This window comes from Oryctolagus cuniculus, chromosome 1 (genome assembly GCF_051225735.1).
Source record: "Oryctolagus cuniculus isolate XC-2025 breed Fujian yellow rabbit chromosome 1, ASM5122573v1, whole genome shotgun sequence".
NCBI lineage: Eukaryota > Metazoa > Chordata > Mammalia > Lagomorpha > Leporidae > Oryctolagus > Oryctolagus cuniculus.
Window position 1 is genome coordinate 63204232 of NC_142867.1, and position 26024 is coordinate 63230255.

General features: G+C 41.9%; 1 protein-coding gene and 1 non-coding gene across 39 annotated transcripts in view; both read left to right on the forward strand.

Annotated features, from left to right (window-relative positions):
- The window catches only part of NUP98 (nucleoporin 98 and 96 precursor), a 132089-nt gene that overhangs the window by 73046 nt on the left and 33019 nt on the right, over nt 1-26024 (forward strand). For 18 of the 38 annotated variants that reach the window (XM_008264839.5, XM_089329716.1, XM_089329787.1 and 15 more), the window contains 10 exons: nt 2252-2562; nt 3912-4025; nt 4511-4649; nt 8054-8231; nt 10430-10594; nt 13609-13791; nt 14453-14609; nt 17814-18243; nt 22148-22377; nt 24785-25051. In XM_008264839.5, the coding sequence (XP_008263061.1) occupies nt 2252-2562; nt 3912-4025; nt 4511-4649; nt 8054-8231; nt 10430-10594; nt 13609-13791; nt 14453-14609; nt 17814-18243; nt 22148-22377; nt 24785-25051 (2174 nt within the window). Of the gene's footprint in view, nt 1-2251; nt 2563-3911; nt 4026-4510; nt 4650-8053; nt 8232-10429; nt 13550-13608; nt 13792-14452; nt 14610-17813; nt 18248-22147; nt 22378-24784; nt 25052-26024 lie in introns of those variants that run through there. The other 20 variants (XM_002708536.6, XM_051822866.3, XM_070074514.2 and 17 more) reach the window with 3 other exon arrangements.
- On the forward strand, nt 8282-8450 carry LOC127485358 (U1 spliceosomal RNA). Its single transcript, XR_007912451.1, has one exon. It is a non-coding gene; the product is annotated as a U1 spliceosomal RNA (small nuclear RNA).

Genomic DNA, 26024 nt, shown 5'->3' on the forward strand with positions numbered 1-26024 from the left:
TTAATATCTATGTATTTATTTGAAAGGCAGACTTACAGAGAAGGACAGAGAGAAAGATCTTCCATTCAATGGTTCACTTTTTTAAAGATTTATTTCTTTAAAAAAGTTAGGAGAAACAGAGAGACAGAAAATGAGAGGTCTTCCATCCACTGGTTCACTCTCCAAATGGTCATGACGGCCAGAGCTCAGCCACACTGAAGCCAGGAGCCAGGAGCTTCTTGCAAGTCCTCCACATGAATGCGGAGGCCCAAGCACTTGGACTGTCCTCTGCTGCCTTCCCAGGTGCACTAACGAGGAGCTGGATCAGAAGTAGAGCAGCCATGACTTGAACTGGCACCCATATGGGATGCTGGCTCCACCGGTGGTGGCTTTCCCTGCTATATCACAGTGCTGCACCCCAATTCAGTTCTACAGAATTGTTTTGGTATCCGTGTGTGTTGTTTTTGACAGGGCTGCAGTGTATTTGATACCCCATTTTTGCGTAAAATAAAGGTTTATTTTGTCTGTGATTATTATTAAAAGAAACAGTAATTGTAACTAAATAGAATGCATAAGTTTTATATATACTACTTAGGAAATTTGTGTATATATACATATATTCTTATAAGAAATTATATATGAATAATATGATATTCAATAACCTGCTTTTCCATGTATTTTAAGTTCTTTCCATATCTGTGATGCTATTTCTGCCTTTTTAATGATTACATAGACATTTTGGTGAATAAAAGATAACTAGTTCTCTATTAGTGAACATTTAGATGATCCAGGCACTCCACTGCTTTCCCAGGGCATTAGCAGGGAGCTGGTTTGGAAGTGAAGCAGCCGGGACTCGAACCAGTGCCCATATGGGATGCTGGTGCCACAGGTAGAGCCTTAACCTAATATGCCACAACACCAGCTCCAGAAAATATCTTTAAAAAAAAAAATTTAGGGGCCGGTGCTGTGTGGCTCACTTGGTTAATCCTCCACCTGCGGCGCCAGCATCTCATATGGGCGCCAGGTTCTATTCCTAGTTGCTCCTCTTCCAGTCCAGCTCTCTACTGTGGCCCTGGAGGGCAGTGGACGATAGCCCAGGTGCCTCGGCCCCTGCACCCACGTGGGAAACCAGGAGGAAGCATTTGGGGAGTGAACCAATGGAAGGAAGACCCTCTCTCTCTCACTATCTAGCTCTGTCAAATAAATAAAAATTTAAAAAAAATTTTAAATTGAGGTGTTCAGATCATTTATTCATGAAAATAGAGCAGTTTAAAACTATGGAATCTAGAGCCAAATCACCTGTATCGAAATCCCTTAGCTCTAGTACTTAGAGCCTTATCACATTCAGCAAGTTGTTTTTCTATGCCTCATTTGCCTTTTGTGTAACGTAAGTAACATAGGGGCTGGCGCTGTGGTGTATTGGTTAAAGCCGCCGTCTCCAGTGCCGGCATTCCATATGGTTTCGGGTTCAAGTCCCGGCTGCTCCACTTCTATTCCAGCTCTCTGCTTTTGCCTGGGAAAGCAGTAGAAGATGGCCCAAGTCCACGTGGGAGAACCGGAAGAAGCCCCTGGTTCCTGGCTTTGGATTGGCACAGCTCTGGTCCTTGCAGACAACTGGGGAGTGAACTAGTGGATGGAAGACCTCTCTGTCTCTCTGACTCTCCTCTCTCTGTGCAACTCTGACTTTCAAATAAATAAATAAAATCTTTTAAAAAAACATAATATAGAGACAATAATTAGAACATTTTTCACAGGATTGCTGTAGATACTGAATTAATCTTTTTTTTTTTTTTTTTTATTGACAGGCAGAGTGGACAGTGAGAGAGAGAGACAGAGTCAGAGAGAAAGGTCTTCCTTTGCCATTGGTTCACTCTCCAATGGCCGCCGCGGCCGGCGCGCTACAGCCAGCGCACGGCGCTGATCCGAAGGCAGGAGCCAGGTGCTTCTCCTGGTCTCCCACGGGGTGCAGGGCCCAAGCACTTGGGCCATCCTCCACTGCCTTCCCAGGCCACAGCAGAGAGCTGGAGTGGAAGAGGGGCAACCGGGACAGAATCCAGCGCCCTGACCAGGACTAGAACCCAGTGTGCTGGCGCTGCAAGGTGGAGGATTAGCCTATTGAGCCGCGGCGCCGGCCTGAATTAATTTTTAAATATATGTATGGAGTTACTCAGAATAGTGCCACGCACTTAGTAAAAGCTAAGTAGGAATAAAATGTTACCATTGGTATTACTCCTACAAGAGGCTAAGATGTTTCTTCCTTTTCTCTTTTCAGATTTAGTTTCCTTAGCAAACCTGTGGATGAGAACCATCAGGATGGTGATGATGATTCACTTGTATCACGTTTTTATACCAACCCGATTGCAAAACCTATTCCTCAAACCCCAGAGAGTACTGGAAATAAACACAACAACAGTAACAGTGTGGATGATACAATTGTTGCTTTAAACATGCGTGTTGCTTTGCGAAATGGACTAGAAGGAAGCAGTGAAGAAACTTCTTTCCATGATGAGTCATTACAGGATGATCGTGAAGAAACAGAAAATAATGCTTACCATATGCACCCAGCAGGTCAGATTCAGATTGGTAAATGGCTTATCTCTTACCAGTCATTTGAGATGATTTGTTTGTCACGTTAGTCACAGATTTTCATGTACAATTTTTTTCTTCATTTTAGCCATATGAGAATATAAACTTGAAAGATAGTTTATGGGAGGCAATAGGCTATAAAACAAAAGCTATTAAATTTGGGATTTTATCTCTGCCTCTAACATAAAATTGCAGTGTAAATCAACACAGATTACATCCACCCTGGATTTTGTTATCTTTGTAAAATAAAAGAATAGATTAAATATTCCATTCACAGAATGTATTCTATGGAATGCTTTTCAGAGTGCAGATTATTAATGTCCTTTCTAAAGAGGATTTATGGCTAATTAAGTCTGAGAAACAGTAATCAAGCAAAGTTAGACTATTTCATTGCAAAGTTTAAGAGTTTGTAAATGTGCCATTAATGTGTCTGTATGTTCCTCAAATTTACTTGATCATGAAGCTTTTTTAAAAAACCTTACGGTTTCTCATAGTGTTTGGTAGAAAATAGTTTGGAAAAATCCTTTCTGCCTATATATTTTTTCTTTATTTGATTTATTTACTATGTCATAATTTTTTTAAAGATTTATTTCTTTTATTCAAAAGGCAAAGTTAGAGGGAGAGACAAAGAGAAATCTTCCACCTCTGGTTCACTCTCTAAATGTCCACATCGGCCAGAGCTGAGCCAGACCAAAGCCAGGAGCTAGGAGCTTCTTCCTGGTCTCCCACATGGGGGCAGGAGCCTAAATACTTGGGTCGTCCTCTGCTACTTTCCCAGGTGCATTAGCAGTTAGCTGGATCAGAAATGGAGCAGCCAGGAATCACACCGACTCCCATATCATGTAAATTTTAAGCCAGGAGTTTCTTCTGGGTCTCCCATGTGTGTGTAGGGGCCCAAGTATTCGGGCCATCTTCTTTTTTTTTTTTTTTTAAGATTTTATTTATTTATTTATTTGAGAGGTAGAGTTACAGACAGTGAGAGAGAGAGACAGAGAGAAAGTTCTGTCTGCCAGTTCACTCCCTAAGTTGCTGCAGTGGTTGGAGCTGTGCCAATCCTAAAGCTGGAGCCTGGAGCTTTTTCTGGTGTCCCATGCGGGTACAAGGGGCCGAGGGACTTAGACCATCTTCTACTGCTATCTGAGGCCAAAGCAGAGAGCTGGATAGGAAGTGGAGCATCTGACTCTAGTGCCCAAATGGGGTGCTGACACTGCTCGTGGTGGCTTTACCTCTATGCCACAGTGCCGACCCCAGGAAATTAAAAAAAAAAAAAAAAAAAAAAAAAACTAAGATAGTATTACAGAGAATCCTCTACCCAAGGATAATCACTATTTATTTATTTGTCATAGGCATTGTTCTCACTAAAGTTGGTTACTATACTATTCCATCTATGGATGACCTTGCTAAAATTACCAATGAAAAAGGAGAGTGCATCGTCTCTGATTTCACTATTGGTCGTAAAGGTGAGTGTGAGAGTTCTACCCTGTTTTTGTAATCAAGGGAAACTTGATAGCTAATTCTGATTTTTTACCTTTGCCTCAATAGTGGATACTTTGATTGACAAGTAAGCAAGCAAGCAATATTGGAACCATATTACATTATTTCAAGGAGAAATCTTGTCCTATATTGTATTAAGAAAGAAATTGGATTTTAATTTATAGCAAGTTGGGTACTAAGGATTGTTTGTATAGCAGCATGATGGACACTGGGTGAACCTTAGGAAAGCTGTTTTGAGAGCAGAAGTACAGATGTTACATCATGTATTTGAGAGCCCTCCCATGATTACCATGTTGGGAGAAAATGACTCACTTTAGAAATTGCTGGATTTAAAATATGATTAGTGATTAATGAGAAGTTATATTGCCTACCCTGATTAGTCAATATATGTATAAAGTAGGTATTTGTTTCTATCCAGAATGAATTTTTAACTGTTTGCTTTTATTTATAGGTTATGGTTCAATCTATTTTGAAGGAGATGTGAATTTAACAAATCTAAATTTGGATGATATTGTGCATATCCGAAGGAAAGAAGTTATTGTCTACCTAGATGATAACCAGAAGCCACCTGTGGGTGAAGGGCTAAACAGGTATGAATTTATTTAGATAAAGAAAATAGCTAAATCACAGGTTTTATTTCTGTCAACATAAGTAGATTCATAAAAGATGCTTCTGCAACTTGTTTTTCTAATATATTGTAGAGTAAATTATTGTTTCTTTACCCTTAAGTTAAAAGTCTAAATGTTAGAGAAATAGAACACTTGGACTTCAGCATTCATTCCTTTTCCCTAATAGTAGCATGTCCAACCACTAGTTTTAAAAACTCTTTTTAGGGGGGCCAGTGCTATGGCGTAGCGGTAAAGCCATTGCCTGCAGTGCCGGCATGCCATATGGGTGCTGTTTGGAGTTGGCAGCTGCTCCACTTCTAATCTAGTTTCCTTCTAATATGCCTGGAAAAGCAGCGGAAGTGCAGTGGGCCCCTGCACGCACATGGGAGAGCTAGGTGAAGCTCCATGCTCTGGGTTTCAAATCAGTCTGGCTCTGGCCCTTGAGGCCATTTGGAGAGTGAAACAGCAGATGGAAGGAGGGTCAGACTCTCTCTCTCTAACTCTGCCTTTCAAATGAATTATTTTAAAAAATAAAAAGAAACCTCATGAGAAAATGTAATTAAAAGGTAAGATTATTTAAAAAACACCTTTTTAATGCCATTTTCTTATTTCTTATTCTTCCTGAAGGCATACTTAAGTATCTCCTTATTTTAGTATGTGATACTAGTCTAACATCAAGCACATGAAAGGACCATTTTTAAAACCACTTATATTGGCCGGCGCCGCGGCTCACTAGGCTAATCCTCCGCCTAGCGGCGCCGGCACACCGGGTTCTAGTCCCGGTCGGGGCGCCGGATTCTGTCCCGGTTGCCCCTCTTCCAGGCCAGCTCTCTGCTGTGGCCAGGGAGTGCAGTGGAGGATGGCCCAGGTGCTTGGGCCCTGCACCCCATGGGAGACCAGGAAAAGCACCTGGCTCCTGGCTCCTGCCATCGGATCAGCGCGGTGCGCCGGCTGCAGCGCGCCAGCCGCGGCGGCCATTGGAGGGTGAACCAACGGCAAAGGAAGACCTTTCTCTCTGTCTCTCTCTCTCACTGTCCACTCTGCCTGTCAAAAAAAAAAAAAAAAAAAAAAAAACCACTTATATTTGTAACTTTGCCAAGGTTTATTAAAAAAACCTTCTTACAAAGAAAAATCCAGAAGCAGATAGTATCACTGATAAATACTACAAACATTTAAAGAAGAATTAACACTAGTCCTCAAACTGTTGCAGAAAATTGAATGAAAGGGAGCATGTCTGAATTAATTTTGTGAGGTGACTTTTATTATCCTGATTTTAAAGCCAGTTGGAATACCACAAGGAAAGGAAACTACAGATCAATAAACATCTTGATATATTCATATGAAAACATCAAAATATTAACAGAGTTTAATAACACATTAGAAGATTTACATGCTATGCCTATATGGGATTTATTCTGGAGTGCAAAGATGATGGTTCAATGTATGAAAATCAGTGTAATATGCCACTTGAACAATTAAATGAGACACTGTATGATCATCTTAATTGATGTAACAAAAACAAATTTGACCAATTAAGCTTTTTTTTTTTTTTTTTTTTTGATGTTTATTTGAAACAGAGAGGGAGAGGTATATTTCATCCATTAGTTCACCCCCCAAATGTCTATAACAGCCAGGATTAGGCCAGGCGGAAGCCAGTTATTTATTAGACAGGCAGAGAGATCTTTCATCTACTAGTTTACTCCGTAAATGTCTATAACAGTCAGGGTTGGGCACTGTTGGAAACCAAGGTCCTGGAACTCCGTCCTGGTCTTCTGTGGGAGTGGTAAGGGCCCACGTACTTGGGCCATCAACTGCTGCCTTCCTGGATACACTAGCAGGGAGCTGGATCAGAAGTAGAGCAGCCAAGTCTTGAATTGGCACTCAGATATGGGATGCCAGCTTTAACCCACTATGCTACAACACTGGTCTGGTCCCTAAACACCTTTTCATAATAAAAACAGATTAAGCTAGGAATAGAAAAGTTGACATCATAATTTAAAAGCTTTTCCTCTAAACAAGATAAGGTTCCAAATTTCACCACTTCTCTCTCTCTCTCTCTTTTTTTTTTTTTTAATAAATCTTTCAGCTTTTTTTTTTTTTTCTTTTCTTTTCTTTTGGACAGGTAGAGTTACAGGAGAGAGAGACAGAAAGAAAGGTCTTCCTTCTTTTGGTTCACTCCCCAAATGACCACCACGGCCAGCGCAGCGCCGATCTGAAGCCAGGAGCCAGGCGCCCCCTCCTGGTCTCCCACACGGGTGCAGGGACCCAAGCACCTGGGCTATCCTTCACTGCCCTCCCAGGCCACAAAAGAGAGCTGGACCGGAAGAGGAGCAACCGGGATTAGAACCCGGCGCCCATATGGGATGCCAGTGCCGCAGGCGGAGGATTAACCAAATGAGCCATGGCGCTGGCCCCATCTTTTAATTTTTTAAAACAAATCTGTTTACGGGCCAGTGTTTTGGCATAGTGGGTAAAGCTGCCGCCTGCAGTGCCAACATCCCGTGTGAGCGCCAGTTCAAGACCCAGCTGCTCTACTTCCGATCTAGCTCTCTGCTATGGCCTGGGAAAGCAGTAGAAGATGGCCCAAGTCCTTCAGCCCCTGCACCAGCTTGGCAGACCCAGAAGACGCTCCTATATCCTGGCTTCGGATCAGCACATCTTTGGCCGTTGTGGTCAATTGGGAAGTGAACCAGCGGAAGGAAGACCTTTCTCTCTGCCTCTCTCTCACTCTGTGTAACTTTCAAATAAATAAATCTTTAAAAATGTATTTAATTCATTTATTTGACAAGTTTGAGTTAACAGAAAGAGAGAGGGAGAGACAGAGAGAAAGGTCTTCCATCTGGTGGTTCACTCCGCAAATGGCTGCCAGGAGCTTCATCTGGGTCTCCCACATGTCACTACTAAATATTTATTTATTTATTTGAAAGAGTTACAGAAAGAGGTGGAGGCAGAGGGAGGTCTTCCATCCACTGCTTCACTCTGCAAATGGCTCCAAAGGCCTGGGCTGGGCCAGGAGCTTCTTCCAGGTCTCCCATGTGGGTGTAGGGGCCGCTCTGTTGCTTTCCCAGGTGCATCAGCAGGAGCTAGATTAGAAGCAGAGCAGCCAGGACTCAAGGCCCAGTGTCCACATGGAATACCAGCACTGCAGACAGCGGCTTAACCCACTGCTGCCACCAGCCCCTTGAACCAGATGTTGAATTAGTTGATCTGGGGTAACTACTTATTCTTAAGCTTATCTATTGGGGGAGGCAAGATTCAGTTAAGACGTCTCCAGAATTATTCCAAGGTAAAATAGTTACCTTCATTTACTGTGTATTATGTAGGTGTTATTTGGCTTTTTGGTATTAAATATGAAACATTTTCACTTTACTTGGTTATACTTATAGAAAGGCTGAAGTGACATTGGATGGAGTTTGGCCGACAGACAAAACATCTCGTTGTTTAATAAAGAGTCCAGATCGACTTGCTGATATCAACTATGAGGGAAGATTAGAAGCAGTTTCAAGGAAACAAGGAGCTCAGTTCAAAGAGTATCGGCCTGAAACTGGTTCTTGGGTGTTTAAGGTACAGTTGCTTAATCTAGTTCCTTAATAAACTGTATTTGGAGTCACAAAATATTTGTTTTAAAAGAGATCCTCCTCACTGTGATCACGCAGGTAGTTTTTCCATGGCGAGGCTTTTCCATTGCACTACGGAAGTGTTGACCCCTGCAATTTCCCCAAAAGTGGGAAAGTCAACTGCATAATTTGTGGTGGTGGTGGACTGCGTTCGCACTCTCCCCTTAAATTCTCTTTATGTCTATAAGTTTGGAAATGGATATAGACATATAACACTCCTTGCTCCAATTACACAGCTAGTTAAAACTGAGCAGTCATGAAACGTTGTGAACTTCATGGACATTTGATTCAAGTCTGCCTCCTGTGAGCACTTAGATCATTGCTGGAGTGTAAAGTGTCCTCTTTAGGGATTTTAGTAGTAGATCATCAGTTGTCTCTTCGTAGGTGAACTTATTCTAAATAATTGCCATTCTTGTAAAGATTTTATGGCATTGGAGAGGTTTGACTTCATTTTAATCTTTATAGTTATATTTAATGGTTTCTTCCTCTTTTAGACCACTAGTTGAAGGCTCTGAGCAAGTGGTATATATATATATATATGTGAAAATAGCTACTTTTGGACTCCATTTTGTGTATTAATTTAATTTAAATGACATCTTAGGGGCTGGCATTGTGGTGCAGTGGGTTAAGCTACCACCTGCATTGCTGGCATCCTTATCAAAATGTCCATTTGAGTCCCAGCAGCTCCATTTTTGATCCAGTCCCCTGTGAACGAACATGGGAAAGCAGCAGAGAACATGGGAGAAGCACCTACTTGGGAGACCTGGATATAGTTTCTACCTTTGACCTGGCACATCCCTAGCCATTGCAGCCATTTGAGTAGTGAGTCAGCAGATGAGAGATCTCTTTCTCTCTGTCTCTGTCTCTGTCACTCTGCCTTTCAAGTAAATGTTAAAAATGCAAAAGTGATAAAATATTATATTTGTGTTAGCTATATAATCTTTTAAATGAGCGAACTAATATATGTATAAGTTATCCTTAAATCTTGGAAAAGGGGCTGTGGCCAGCGCTGTGGCGTAGCAGGGGAAGCTGCCACTTGCAGTACCAGCATCCCATATAGGCACTGGTTTGGATCCTGGCTGCTCCACTTCCCATCCAGCTCTCTTCTATGCTCTGGGAAAGCAGAAGATAGCCCAAGGACACCCGTGTGGGAAACCCAGAAGAAGCTCCTGGCTCCTGGCTTCAGATTGGCATAGCTCCGGCCATTGTGGCCAGTTGAGGAGTAAACCAGCAGATGGAGGACCTCTCTCTTTCTCTGTGCCTCTCCTTCTCTCTCTGTGTAACTCTGAATTTCAAATAAATAAATAATTCTTAAAAAAAAAAGGGGGGGGGGGGCTGGCGTTGTAGCACAACAGGTTAAACTGCTTCCTGCAGCGCTAGTGTTCCATATTGGTATTCCATTGCTCATGGAATATGAGCACTAATTCAAGTCCTGGATGTTCAGCTTCTGATCCAGCTCCCTGCTAACGCTCCTGGGAAAAACTGTAGGATGGCCCAAGTGCTTGGGACCCTGCACCCATGTAGGAGACACAGATGAAGCTCCTGGCTTTACCCAGCCATTTTGGCCAGTTGGGAGAATGAACCTCCCTCTTTTTCTCTCTCTCTTTCTGTAACTTGCCCTTCAAATAAATAACTCTTTTAAAAAAAATAAAAACAGTAAAGTGTGATAGATAACATTTCATTTTGCTCTAGATATTTTTATATCTTGTTTTTAAAGGTTTTTATTTATTTATTTGATAAGTAGAGTTACAGACAGTGAGAAAGAGAGACAGAAAGTTCTCTTCCTTCCATTGGTCACCCCCCCCAATGGCCGCAATGGTCAGAGCTATGCCAATCCGAAGCCAGGAGCCAGGTGCTTCCTCCTGGTCTCCCATGCGGCTGCAGTAGCCCAAGCACTTGGACCATCCTCCACTGCCTTCCCAGGCCACAGCAGAGAGCTGGACTGAAGAGGAGCAACCGGGACTAGAACCTGGCGCCCATATGGGATGCCACAGGCAGAAGATAAGATAAACCTTGTGCAACACCGTGCCGCCTCCCTCCCCCCTTTTTTAAGATAATGCTACAAGCTTGCAACGGCAAATATTACAGAAAATTTTGAACAGAGTAGTGTTAAAATTGATTTTGTTGGTTTCTTCTCTCTCTCAGGTCTCCCATTTTTCTAAGTATGGTCTTCAAGATTCTGATGAAGAAGAAGAGGAACGTCCATCTAAGACTAGTACCAAGAAGTTGAAGACTGCCCCTTTGCCCCCTGCAGGGCAGACTACCCCTTTCCAGACGGCTCTTAATGGCAAACCTGCACCTCCACCCCAGGTAGAGAAGGGACAGTGAATTTGAATGGAATCATGATAAAGAAGTTGAAAGCAAGTCATTCAGCTAGTCCAAAGCTGTTTATGACCCTTGGAACTTTGAAGAGTGCAAATATATTGGCAATCACGTTGAGAGAAGGACGAGGGAGGGCATGAGGTGCACACATCTATTTTTGAGAGATTTAAAGAATTCTCTTGCTGTTTGGATCATTCCTCTACAGATTGTCATTTTTAATCACTTTCCTCTCTCATTTGGACTTGCTGAATTCTGTGCTCAGTGATCAGCTTATCGTAGCACTCTGCTCGTGTGGGTTGATGCAAAGAAAATCCTACTATTGACTACCTGATGTACAAGTTAATCTTGTTCTTTACCTCTATCTTTTTTTGAAAAATTAGCTTTCTGCAAGGATTTTTAACTCCATTTTCCTAAGTTGTTTGCTTATACTTCAGATAACATCTTGATACTTGTATTTTAAAAATTCATAATCTTTATGAAAATATAGTTTTAGAATACAACGAATATTTGGCTTGGGGAGAGTAGTGGCTGCTTGTTTATGGCAATTATTTGTAACATACTCTGCCAGTGGTGGTAAGCCAGTTTGAACCTTTTGTCCTTATAGGGAAAGGTTTATAATTTAAAAATCAGGTACTTTCTTTGAATGCCAGCACTTAAGAGTTTCACTTTAATTGAATGTTTATATTTAATCAAGTTAAAAAATTTTTTTCCTGCTACTGCACTCCCTGAAAGAAGAATTCTTGACAAAGGATTTCTTTGTAAAATATCCTCTACCTCTCAGCTGCTAAAAGCTGGACCTTTGGCATTTTCTGTGCTATAATCCTTATGGCTGCTGAAATGTGCACTTTCTGTGATTTATTAAACAATTTCTTGGGAGGCATTTTCTGAGGAATATTGCCTATGTATGTTCATGCTTGTGTGTACAGGGTGAGGGTTGGGGATGATTGATGAAAGTGGGAAACTGGAACTACATTGACTTTTATGTTTATAATCTTTGTACCATTTAGGATAACCCACACAATCTATTTAACTAAAGAAATGCTGTAAATGAATATAGTTTTTCAGTTAGTCTTGTTCATTTTGTCTCAATAATGTACCTTGTATGATCCCATTTTTCCCCAAAGTGTTTTTTGATCTATCTATATTTCTTATGGAAAAAGTGATAGCCTTATTTTCTGCTAATAAGACTAGTATGTAGAATGAAGATACAGCCAAGAAAGAAAACATCTATGGACATACAGGACAAATTTAACTAATTTTGGCAATCAGTTATTATCTGTAATTGCTACAGCATAAATACTAGAAAATAACTATCTAAATTCCTGTAATGATGTTATAGAAGGTGAGATGTCTTTGAAAAACTGAACAAAAAATTTTAGTATTAGATTCTAACCCAAAGAAAGGTGGTAAGCATTCACAATGGACAAATAGAATATAGTGAACAGAGATCTTTTTCCTCTATCTGCTTTTACTGAAGAAGGGGATGATCTTGGTCCTTTTGGAAAGAGAAAACAGAAATGAGAAAGATGAATAGGAAAAGTACAGATATTCAGCCTTTCAGTTTTGTTTACTTATTTATGACGGCCTTAAACTTAGTACGTTAGAGCAGTAATGTGGAACTGTAGAGAACCTGTTGTTTCCTGTTGACCAGTGACCTAGGTGAGGTGAATGGGAAATGCTGGTAGTTAATTAACACCCAAGATTGTACATTTTACCTGGCATGGTAAAAACGTCAGCTTTCTGAGTAAATAGTCTTCTCATCCCTGAGTCAAGATGACTATCTTTACCTGGTCACCTGGGCCCTTGAAGAGGTCGATTTTCATGATACCATGTTCCTGAAATCTGTGATTGACGTTAATTTTTCCTGTATACAGTCTCGGATTTTTCCTAGTAGGGTGGGGATGGAGAGTGCAGGGTGATTATTTCTTTGGATATTCAGGAAGATTTGCATTTTTCTTTAATTGTCCTGTTTATTTCACTACTCTGTGTGTGATATGCATAATCCCGTTTTTGTAGTTGTTTCTTTTTAAGATTTATTTATTTGTTTGAGAGAGTTAGAGGGAGGGAGAGACTGAGAGATCTTCCATCTGCTGATTTATTCCCCAGATAGCCGCATCAGCCTGGTCTAGGCGAGGTCAAAGCCAGGAACCATAAGCTTCTTGCAGGTTTCCCACGTGTGCAGAGGCCCTAGGACATGGGCCATCTTCTGCTGCTTTCCCAGGTGCTTTAGTAGGGAGGTTGATCAAAAGTGGAGCAGCAGGACTTGAACCGGCTCCCATATAGGATGATGCCAGCAGGTTAGTTTGTTATGCCAGAGTATTGACTCCTTCCGTTGGTTCTCAAGTATTGCATTTGCTTCTAAAAGTAAACCTAAGCAACCAGAAAATATAAAGGCAACTGAATTTTCATGTGATTATCTCCTGTACCTTTCAAGTTAGAGAAAATGCTGACAGATAAGCCTTGGTCACACACATAGTTTTTCCTTTGGGGAAATGAAGAGTAGACATTCCTCATTTATATCTTACATGGCACTGCCTTTGTAGAGCCTAACTAATCTTAGGATTCACTCCCCAAAAGATAAGTTGTATTAACTAGAAATTTATTACTAAGTGTATTCTTTTAAAAAATGTAAAATTCCTAGACACTTTGTATTTGTACCTTGTTCTCTTTTCAATGACTTCTGGCTACAAGGCAATGTGAGGGCAGGGTGATACTGTGTAAATCAGAAAATTGTGTTAATTTCAGGTAAGACATAATCTTTTGTTTCTAAAGACTATCACTTATTACAAAAGAATGATTCCATGAATCCTCATTCAGATGCCAAGTACTTATTGGTGGGTATTGGGATAATTACTGTTAAATCCTCTTCAGCACCTCATGATGGAATTGGTAAAATCTAACATTGCTGTATCATATTCTGAATAAACTGAATCTGATCTAGAAGCTCCGTGTTTATTTGGTTTAATTTAATGCTGCTTCCCTGATGTTTCTGCTGTCTACAGAGTCAGAGTCCAGAGGTGGAACAGTTAGGGAGGGTTGTGGAACTGGACAGTGACATGATAGATATCACCCAGGAGCCAGTTTTGGATTCCATGTTAGAAGAGAGCGTGCCTGAAGATCAGGAACCTGTGTCTGCTTCCACGCACATTGCATCTTCACTGGGAATTAATCCACATGTTTTACAGGTGATGTCCTAATCCACAGTTATTACAACAGATAGCCCAACTAATATTTTATCTCTCTTGAGTAACACCAGGCTTAATAAGACTGTCGAGTGGTCACTGTATGAGGAAAACAAAAATAAGAATTTGGTCAGTGTTTGGGCATCATTTTCCCATTCAGGGAAAGAAAGATATATTGGGATGTAGAGCTTCTGGTTTTTTAAGGGTATTAGTATCAGGTGATCTGGATTCTAATCCCAGTTTTGTGAATTTATTACTGTGTGACAGTCATTTAACGTCTGTGAGCACTGACTTCTGTAAAACATAACTTTTTCTACTTTGAAGGTTGTTTTTGAGGCTTTGTAAAGTGTTCCACAAAATTTTAAAGTTTCTGTAAACCCTGTCTCTACTTCACCTTGCCCATGCCAAAAGGCATGAGTTTAGCTTTTGGCTTGTGCTTATGTTTGATTTTAAAATTATTTATTAAGACCTCAGCAGTTGCTATATGCCAGGTTCTGGTGAGACACATTGTAATGAAATCAGTAACACAAATATTACAGTATTTCTGGACACTATCTTAAGAAGTAATTTTTTTTGGTTGTTGTAAACTGTATCTTTTAGTAGCCTTTCAGTTTCAGAGAGCACATTCATTGTGTGTCTGTGTATATACATATTGCCTTTTTAGATCATGAAAGCATCACTGCTTGCTGATGAAGAAGATATAGACATGATGCTGGATCAGCGCTTCAGTCATGTTCCTTCCAAAGCAGATGCTTCTCAAGAAATCTGTTCTCCCAGACTCCCCATTTCAGCATCCCACCCATCAAAATCTCGTTCACTAGGTATTGTATAAATACGCTGTTTTACAAGAAAGCTGTAGAGTCATCAAGTTCCACGTTTCATATATCTCCTGTGCTGAGTAGATTTCCAGAATGTATCTCCCTAACAGCCATACCTCTGACATAAGAATGTTAAGAGAGCTCACACTCTTATATTAGGAGTGTCCAGTTTTTTAAGAACTATAATTACTTCTGTTGGTGAAGATGCAGAAATTGTATGGAGAGTATAGTATTTGTGCTTTGCTTAGGGTCATGCTTTTGTTTGCTTATGAGTATGAATTAAATAAGTTCCAATTTCCAAATTTTTATCACAAGTTACTTTGAGGATTTAACAAGTTGTCCTACATTGGACTCTCTGTGTAGTCCTAATGCTATCTCAGTGCCTTATGAGGAAATCTTTGCCTTTTGATAATTCATAGAATTCATCAAGATTCAAGATTCCAATTTTCCCTAAGCTTTTTGCCTAGTGGACTAGTAACTTGGTGGAATTGGAGGTAGGGTATTACTATAAACAGAACACTTGAACAGTTAAGTGAATATTAAGTTGTGGTCATTGGAGCAGCAGTTAAGATGTCATTTGGGATACTTGCATACTATAATGAAATTTCTGGATTGGAATCCATTCAAGTTCCCTGGGAGGCAGCAGGTGATGGCTTATATAGTTGTATCTCTGCTACCTGGGATTGAATTCCTGGCTCCCAAAACTCAAACCGGCACCCATATGGGATGTTGGCAGTGGGGGCAGCGGCTTTACCTGCCATGCCACAGCTCTGGCCCCATGCTGCTCCACTTTTTTTTTTTTTACCCCTCCAGTAGAGGGCGCACTCTTGCGAGCGGCTTTTGTAGCCAGTTGCTTCCTGGGTGCTTTACCACCAGTCAATTTGCGGCAGTCTGCCCTGTATGAGCCATGGTATAAAGACCTCCCTACTTACCACACTTCTCCTTCAGCTGGAGCTCGGCGAGCGAGAGGCCGCGCTGGCGTTAGAGAGCAACGGCGGCACGGCTACTGCTCCACTTTCAATCCATCTTCTTGCTAATGCAGCTGGGAAGGCAGTGGATGATGGCCCAATTGCTTGGGCTGCTGCCACCCTTCTGGGAGACTGGGATGAAGTTTCTGACTCCTGAGTTTGACCTAGCACAAACCTGGCTGTTGTGGCCATCTGGGGAATGAATAAGCAGGTTAAAGACATTTCTCTCTCTTTCTTGGGGTCTCTCTAAGTCTTTGTCACTCTGCTTTTCAGACAATTCAGTTAATAAATCCTTTTAAAAAATTGTGGATTAGGCAATTCTTTTTTTTTTTTTTATTTTATTTTTTTTTTTTTTTTTATTTTTGACAGGCAGAGTGGACAGTGAGAGAGAGAGAGACAGAGAGAAAGGTCTTCCTTTGCCGTTGGTTCACCCTCCAATGGCTGCCACGGCCGGCGCGCTGCGGCCGGCGCACCGCGCTGATCCGATGGCAGGAACCAGGAGCCAGGTGCTTTTCCTGGTCTCCCATGTGGGTGCAGGGCCCAAGCACCTGGGCCATCCTCCACTGCACTCCCTGGCCACAGCAGAGGGCTGGCTTGGAAGAGGGGCAACCGGGACAGAATCCGGCGCCCCGACCGGGACTAGAACCCGGTGTGCCGGCGCCGCTAGGCGGAGGATTAGCCTAGTGAGCCGCGGCGCCGGCCCGGATTAGGCAATTCTAATAAGAACTTTTCCTCAGAAAAGTACATGTGCAATCATAAGAATTTTCAATATTTTTTTCTTTAACTCGTAACAGAAGGTAGGAATTTGAGTTTTGATCTTTGATCTTACTAAGCTCTTATAAGGACTAAGAAAGTTATTTTGAATTTTTTAAAAAGATTTATTTACTTATTTATTTGAAAGAGAGATAGAAAGCTTCCATCTGCTCTTTGAGACCCCCAAATGTCTGCAACAATGGAACTGAGCCAGGCCAAACCCAGGAGTCTGGAATTTCGTGCAGGTCTCCCACATGGGTGTATCTCCCAAGTACTTAAACCATCTTCTGTTGCTTTCCCAGATGCATTAAAAGGGAACTGCATTAGAAGTGGAGCAGGTGGGACTCAAACCAGCACCCATGGGATCCTGGTATTAGAGGCAGCAACATAACCTGCTGTGCCACAGTCCTGTCTCCTTTTATCAGACATGGTGTTCCATTTGACTTTTTGATACATTTATAGATTGTGTAATGTCCACTCAGGGGAAATACATCTCTGTTCAAACATTTAACAGTTCTTTAAAAAACATCCAAAATCCTATCATGGATTTGTTGTGTGTGTATGTGTGTGTGTGTGTTTTTAGTAACATAAATATATAAGAATTAACCATGTGTAATCTTCACACATTTGGAATTTTTATTTAAAGTTTTTATTATTTATAATTATATAATTAATATATATTATATAATATAATTAATTATATGAAAAGCAGAATGACAGAGGGAAAGGGAGAAACGAGAGAGAGAGAGATCTTCAGTCCATTGGTTCTCTCCCCAAATGACATCAAGGGCCGAGGCTGAGTCAGACCAAAGCCATGAGCCAGGAACCCCATCCAGGTCTCCCATGTGGATGGCAGGGGCTGCAAGTACTTGGGCCATCTGCTGCTGCTTTCCAAGATGTATTGGCAGGGAGCTGGACTAGAAGGAGTGTACCTGGGACTTGAACCAATGCTCCAATAAAGCATTGGTATCATAGGCAGTGACTTAACACACTGCTCTGCAATGCCTGCCCCCCACATTTGGGATTTTGGTATGGGCTTAGTACTGGTAACAGACCTCCCTGTACTTTCCCTGCCAGTCCTGGTATTTGGTAGATTTTTTGAGTTTGTACAAGCTACCACTTACTTGAAACCAGTTTTCTTACTTACAAAAATGGGGTGGTGATAATTCTTCCTGTCTAAAGTTACTGTAGAATGAAATGAAATAATAATGTGCACAGATGCTTGTAGAGCATGCTACAAATAAGCTCTAAATAATTTTTCAAAAATTTTAGTGTATTGTTTGTTAATATTATTGCTCTTATTGTTGACACCATCATCATTATAGTTGCTGCTTTGATTTCCTGGTTGAAAGAGTAGTTGCTGCAAAAGATGATCTAACTTCCTTCTGGTCATGTGTGTCTGATTTAGTTAGCTGATGATTTCAACTTTGCTGACTTTTGTTGTTCAGGAAATAATAGGTAGTAATAATTTTTTTCCCCACTTCAGGTGGTGGATTACTGCAATCAAAATTTACAAGTGGAACTTTTCTTTCACCAAGTGCCTCTGTGCAAGAATTTCACACTCCCAGAGCATCATCTTTAATGAATATCCCGTCCACATCCCCTTGGTCTGTCCCTCCACCCCTGACTGCTGTGTTTACAGTGCCCAGCCCAGCCCCTGAATTTCAATTGAAAACAGTGGGCACACGCAGACAACCTGGCCTAGTCCCTCTTGAGAAGTCGGTCACTTATGGCAAGGGGAAACTCTTGATGGACATGGCTCTATTTATGGGACGCTCATTTAGAATTGGATGGGGTCCCAACTGGACTCTTGCTAATAGTGGAGAACAGCTGAGTGGCTCTCAAGAACTGGAAAATCATCAAGTTTCTGAATCTGTGGAATATGGATTTCTACCCAATCCAGTAGCTGTTAAATCGTGAGTCACATTTCTTGATGCTTTTTTTAAAAAAAGGTTTATTTATTATTTTACTTATCTGTTTATTTGAAAGGCAGAATGACAGAGAGATGGGGGGAGAGAGAGAGAGAATCTTACATCTGCTGTTTCATTCCCCAAATGGTCACAATAGCCAGGGCTGGTCCAGGCAGAAACCAGGAGCTTGGAATTCTGTTTTGGTCTCCATTATGGATGGCAGGATCCCAAGTACATGGACAAACTTCTGCTGCCCTCTCAAGCACATTAACAAGGAGCTGGCTGGGAATCTAAGCAGCTGGTACTCAGCGGCATGCAGAAATGGGATGCTAGTGTTGCCAAGTAGTAGCTTTTTCTTTAAATTTTCCTTTTTTTTTTTTTTTAATTTTATTTATTTACTTAAGAGTTACAGAGAAGCAGAGGTGGAAAGAGAAGTTTTCCACCCACTGGTTCACTCTCCAAATGGCTGCAATAGCTGGAGCTGAGCAGATCTGAAGCCAGGAGCCTGAAGCCTCCTCCGGGTCTCCCACATGGGTGCAGGGGCCCAGGGACTTGGGCCATCTTCTGCTGCCTTCTCAGGCCATAACAGAGAGCCAGATGAGAAGTGGAGCAGCCAGGACTCGAACCAGCACCCATATAGGATGCTGGCACTGCAGGTGGCGGCTTTACCCACTATGCCACAGCACTGGCCCTGCAAGTAGTAGCTTAACTCACTACGACACTAGCCTCTCTTCATCATTTTGAGAAAGGCAACAAGGAAACCTAAGGTTAGAACCCTGCTCTATGAATCTTGTAGATATTTTTTTTTTTTTTTTTTTTTTTTTTTTTTGACAGGCAGAGTGGACAGTGAGAGAGAGAGACATAGAGAGAAAGGTCTTCCTTTGCCGTTGGTTCACCCTCCAATGGCCGCTGCAGCCGGCGCACCGCGCTGATCCGATGGCAGGAGCCAGGATCCAGGTGCTTCTCCTGGTCTCCCATGGGGTGCAGGGCCCAAGCACCTGGGCCATCCTCCACTGCACTCCCTGGCCATAGCAGAGAGCTGGCCTGGAAGAGGGGCAACCGGGACAGAATCCGGCGCCCCGACCGGGACTAGAACCTGGTGTGCCGGCGCCGCAAGGTGGAGGATTAGCTTATTGAGCCACGGCGCCGGCTTTCTTGTAGATATATTTTTAGCATAATTTTAGATAGTAACAAATCTTACGATTACACATTGAAGTGATTAATAAGATCTGTTTATACCATCAGATTATGAAAAGTTTATAATATTTACATTACCGTTAAACTTTACTTGGAGAAGTGACAAACTCAAAGCTGTTGTCGCAGCATTTCTTGGATTTTCAGCCTTTATTTTGCAGTAGCCATTTTCTTCTATTTTGTGCTTAGATATTACTGGTTTCTTCATATACCGAGTATATGAGTATAAAGGATAACTAAGCACATTTTTATGGGTGTATAATCTGCATAAGTATTTTAGTATTATATATATATGTGTATATTAACATATAACTATGTATTTCTATATAATTCCTACTATATATATGTACAAAGATTTATTTATTTTATTTGAAAGGCAGAGTTACAGAGAAAGAGGGAGAGACAGGGAGCAAGAGAGCTTCCATCTACTGGTTCACTCCCCAAATGACTAACAGCCAGGGCTGGGGTAATCAAACCAATGCCATTATGGGATGCTGGCGTTGTAGTCGGCAGCTTAACTCACTATGCCACAGCCCTGGCCCCATCCCCACCCTTTGCATTTACATAAACAAGAGGGCTTGAAAGAAATCATAGAAAAATGTAATTGAAAGGTGTTTATGTGTACAAATATTTTGAAGGCCGTGCATACCTAATTTTTTTAAAAAAATTTATTTATTTGAAGGTCAGAGTTACAGAGAGAGAGGAGAGGCAGAGAAAGAGAGAGGGAGGTCTTCCATCCACAGGTTCACCCTCCATTTGGCCACAACGGTCAGAGCTGTGCTGATCCGAAGCCAGGAGCCAGGAGCTTCTTCCGGGTCTCCCACGTGGGTGCAGGGGCCCAAGGACTTGGGCTATCTACCACTGCTTTCCCAGGCCATAGAATGGAGCTGGATCAGAAGTGGAGCAGCTGGGACCTGAACTGGTGCCCATATGGGATGCCAGCACTGCAGGCAGCGGCTTTACCCGTTACACCACAGCACCAGCAATGCATATTTATTATTATTATTATTATTAAAGCACCATTTCCATGAACTTTTTGAAGATCTTTCATATAATATTTATGTTATTTATGTTGCAGATTATGTGTAACGTTTTCCTGTAGTTATCAGATAATATATATACAATGGAAAATAAGTTGTCTAAGGAAAATTAAACATTTTATTTTTATCAAGAAATGGTGCTGGCTGGCGCTGCGGCTCACTAGGCTAATCCTCCACCTTGCGGCGCCGGCACACCGGGTTCTAGTCCCGGTCGGGTCGCTGGATTCTGTCCCGGTTGCTCCTCTCCCTGTCCAGCTCTCTGCTATGGCCCGGGAGTGCAGTGGTTGATGGCCCAAATCCTTGGGTACTGCACCCACATGGGAGACCAGGAGAAGCACTTGGCTCCTGGCTTCGGATCGGCGCAGTGCGCCTGCTGCAGCGCGCTGGCTGCAGCGGCCATTGCAGGGTGAACCAAAGGAAAAAGGAAGACCTTTCTCTGTCTCTCTCTCTCTCTCTCTCTCACTGTCCACTCTGCCTGTCCAAAAAAAAAAAAAAAAAAAAGGTGCTAGTTCTACTATGGATTAAATGATGATCACTTGTTATCTTTAGTTTTAAAGTTGACTCTCAAAAAGTAAAAAAAAAAAACATTATTTTTTGAATCTCAAAATTAGGAATATAGATTCTAAACTTTGTGATTAACTCTAGTTTAAGCACTATCTTATGGTGTTTTGGAGGTTATTCATAGCAGTCTTAAAAATTATATCAAGGATAGATTAATTATATTCTCATCTTAAGTAGTCATTTGTTTGATATCTATTGGATTAACCCCGTGAGATTTTTTTTTTTTTAATTTATTTATGTGAAAGAGTTACTGAGAGAAGGGAGAGACAGAAAAAGATCATTCTTTTCACTGATTCACTTCTCAAATGATGGCAGTGGCCAGGGTTGGGCCAGGCCTAAGCCAGTAATGAGGAGTTTCATCCGGGTCTCCCATGTAGGTGCATGGGCCCATCTTCCACTGCTTTCCCAGGCACATTAACAGGGAGCTTGATTGGAAGTGGAGCAAATGGGACTCAAGCTGACACCCATTTGGGGTGCTAGCACTGAAAGCAGCAGCTTAACTTGCTGCGCCACAAGGCATTCTCCAGCCTCAGGACTTTTGATACCTAAGTAAAATTTGAGGAAGCACTATCCTACAATAACTTTTGTTTATTTGAGAAGCAGAGAGACAGAGCTCCTGTCTGCTCTGCTGGTTAACTCCCCAGTTGCCCTCAGTGGATGAGATCCAGTCTGAAACCAGGAGCTGGAACCTTAATCCTAGTCTCTCATGTGGGCAGCAGGGACCCAACTACTGGAGACATCATGTGCTGCCTCCCAGCATTAACAAGAATTAGAAATGGGAAGTGGATCTAGGACTGGACCCCAGGCATTCTAATATGGGATGTGGGTATAAACTGAAGCCAATTCTGTCTCTAGCTGTACTGATTTTCAGGCTGGTTATAATCTAGCATAAGAAGCCTTTCGGTTCTGAATGCCTGAGCCAGATAACTTATTAATTCAGTTCATACAGATAAATTTAGTATAGCTTAACAACAAGAAATATATTTTCTCTAAAATCACAGCAAAATGTTTTGCATTCTGTTTGTAACCATAAAACAGAAGGGTTTAGTTGTACAAAAATCCTAACTTCTGTTATCCCTTAATTTTCTGTTTTGTTCTTTTATTTGTCCTTATAGTCTAACTGAGTCTCCATTCAAAGTTCATTTGGAAAAACTCAGTTTGAGACAAAAGAAGCTGGATGAAGACGTGCAATTATACCAGACACCTCTGGAGCTCAAATTAAAACATAGCACAATCCATGTGGATGAGCTGTGTCCTCTCATTGTCCCCAATCCAGGAGTTGCTATCATTCATGACTATGCAGTTTGGGTTAAGGAAGCATCAGGAGACTTATTGGAAGTACCAAGTAAGTATGTAACATGCTTATTATCTTTGATGTCCCTACTTTAGAGGTAGTAGCATATGTTCCTGGGAGAACACATGTCCTCACACTGACCTAGTAGATTGTACTTATCTGTAGTTGAGTTGGGATAAACAGAATCCCAAGCATGAAGAAATTGTTACCACTTAATTATTATTATTTTTAAAGATTTTTATTTATTTGACAGGTAGAGTGGACAGTGAGAGGGAGAGACAAAGAAAGGTCTTCCTTCCATTGGTTCACTCACCAAATGGCTGACATGGCCAGAGCTACGCCAATCCGAAGCCAGGAGCCTCTTTCCTGGTCTCCCATGCAGGTGCAGGTGCCCAAACACTTGGGCCATCCTCTACTGCCTTCCCAAGCCTCAGCAGAGAGCTGGACTGGAAGAGGAGCATCAAGGGCTAGAACCTGACCTCCTTTTCAACGTCCAACTCAGGACCCACTTGTTTTCCCAACAACTTTGTCACGATTTCCATTCCTGATTCCCTTTTACCTCCTTGTATCTATTGTTAGCATGTTTTTCTGAACCAATACTCTAATAAAGGAATTTTCTAATTTGGGAACTTAAGTATTTCAAACAGTAGAAAACTTATATTTAATATATGCCTAGCAAATCACTGTTACTGAAAAACGAAAACTCTTAGATTGTCCCATATGGTGTGTATTTTGGGATTTGTTCATATTCAGTCCCTTTTTCTGCTTCATTGTCTAGTAATCTTTTCAAATATGTAAGTTATCTTCCCAACATATGCTTAATAGTGGCTTGAAATCAAAAATAGTGCTATCTTTTTGTTCTGTGTTTTTGAGAGACAGTATAGTTTAGTGTTTAAGAGTATGGAGTTTGCTGGTGATCAGCTATATTTAAGTCCTGCTGCATATAGCCTATATCTTCAGGCAAGTCACTGAAATCTCTGTTCCTCAGTTTTGTCAACTATAAAATGAACTACCATATATTAGGTTAGAATTAGTTTATTCTGCACCTGGCATTGTGGTGTGGCTGATTAAACCGCCACCTGCAACACCAGCATTTCCAGTGGGTGCTGGTTCGATACCCGACTGCTTCACTTCCCATCCAGCTCCTAATAATATGTCTGAGAAAGCAGGAAGATGCTGCAAGTGCTTGGACCCCTGCACTCAAGTGGGTGATCTGTTAGAATATGGGCTCTTGACTTTGGCCTGGCACTGCCCCAGCCATTGTGGCCATTTCGGGAGTGGACCAATGGGTAAAAAAATCTCTCTCTCGCTCTCTCGCTCTCTAACTCTTTAACTCTGCCTTTCAGATACATAAAAATAAATTTGTTTGAGAGGTAGAGGGAAGAGAGTAAGAGAGAGTGTGCATGGGTAAGCTCCCTTCAGCTGCTTTACCTCCAGATCCCTCCAACAGCCAAAGCTAGGCAAGGGCAGGAAGTAAGAACTCAATCTAAGTCAACATATGGGTAGCAGGGACCTACCCACATGACCTGCTGCCTCCCAGGGTGTGCATTTGCAGGAAGCTGGAATTGGAACAGAGCTGGTACTCAACTCCAGGCACTCAGGTAGGAATGCACTTGTTCCAACCAGCATCTTAACTGGTAGGCCAAACCCCCAACCCTTGCTGTACCCTTTTAAGCTCTTTGAATTGCACCAGTTAGATTCAGTAAATAAGACTGTGCTTATAATAGAAGGGAAAATAGAAGGGAATAAACCCTTTAGAGCACTTTTTTTTTTTTTTTTTAGGAATTCATTTATTTATTTGAAAGGTAGAATTACAGAGAGGGAAAGGCAGAGGCAGAGAGAAATCATCCATCCACTGATTTATTCCCAAAACAACTACAATGGCCAGGGCTGAGCCAGGCTGAAGCCAGGAGCTTCATCTGGGTTTCCCACGTGGGTGCAGGGCCCCAAGTACATGGATCATCTTCCACTGCTTTCTTAGGCTCATTAGTAGGGAGCTGGATCAGAAGTGAAGTAGGCTCAAACCTGCTCTCATGGGGTGCTAGATACTGGCTTAACTTGCTATTGCTAGGCCACTGCGCTGGCCCCTACATTTCTCAAAAGTTTTGTTTTGTAGACAGAATTTGACCAAGTTTAAGTAGCTTTTCCTCCTTCATCTGCTAGGAAATAGCCATAATATATACTAAGGGAACATGTTTAAACTTGTTTAAAGGAATAGTTATATATGTCATGTAAGTACCACAGAAGCAGAACAAGCGACAGTTGTTCTGTATACTTCTTTAACTTGTAATTCAAGGTAAGTGGAGGGGAGACACATTCAGGATAATCTGCTTAGGTGGTGATTTGTGATATTTACTACTTTTTACATTCTTACACCACAATTTAGAGTAGGTGTTTCACTCTCTGTAGTTATCACAAGACTTTATGGCTTAGCATTGCTTTCCTGTTCCTAATTTAGTTGTAAAGCACTGGAGCCTAACGTGGACACTATGTGAAGCCCTTTGGGGTCATCTGAAGGAGCTCGACAGCCAGCTGGATGAGCCCAATGAATACATTCAAATTCTGGAGCGACGAAGAGCTTTCTCCCGCTGGCTGTCCCATACAGCTGCACCTCAAATTGAAGAAGAAGTCTCCTTAACGCAAAAAGACAACCCTGTGGAAGCTGTGTTTAGCTACCTCACAGGCAATAGGATCGGTGAGGCCTGTTCTCTGGCCCAGCAGACAGGTAGTATATTTGATACTTTGTGCCAGTGCCTGTTTTCTACTCACTGCCTCTTAACCTTAACTGTAGATTTGTGTCTGTCTTGTAATTTAGGAGAATAGTGTTTAAGTATAGTCTTCTAAGAAGATTGCTAGATTCTAGATCTCTAGAATTTTAAACATGAAATTTATTTACTTAAAATTACTTTAATTTCATGCTACATATATATTTGCAGTAAAGCTAGAAAATTCAGAAAAGCAAAAGGCATTAAATAATCTTTAAATCTTATGCCTACTATCTATGAACATTTCAATATATATATTAAAAAATTTTTATTTGAAAGCACTACAGAGAGAGAAGGAGAGATAAAAAGATCTTCCATCTTCCCAAATGGCCGAAGCCAGGAGCCAGGAATTCTATTCAGGTCTCCATGTGGGTGGCAGGCTCATTAGCAGGGAGCTGCATTAGAAGTGGAGCAGCAGTAGGGCCGGCGCCGCGGCTCACTAGGCTAATCCTCCGCCTAGCGGCGCCGGCACACCGGGTTCTAGTCCCGGTCGGGGCGCCGGATTCTGTCCCGGTTGCCCCTCTTCCAGGCCAGCTCTCTGCTGTGGCCAGGGAGTGCAGTGGAGGATGGCCCAGGTGCTTGGGCCCTGCACCCCATGGGAGACCAGGAAAAGCACCTGGCTCCTGGCTCCTGCCATCGGATCAGTGCGGTGCACCGGCCGCAGAGCGCCGGCCGCGGCGGCCATTGGAGGGTGAACCAACGGCAAAAAGGAAGACCTTTCTCTCTGTCTCTCTCTCTCACTGTCCACTCTGCCTGTCAAAAAAAAAAAAAAAAAAGAAGTGGAGCAGCAGGGACTTGAACCAGTGACCATATGGTATGTCAGCATCTCAGGCACTGACTTAACTTGCTGTGCTACAATGCCAGCCACTGATTCTGTGTTTTATACTGTGTTTTATACTTAGACTGTTCCCTTTGTGTGTGCATGCAGAGCAA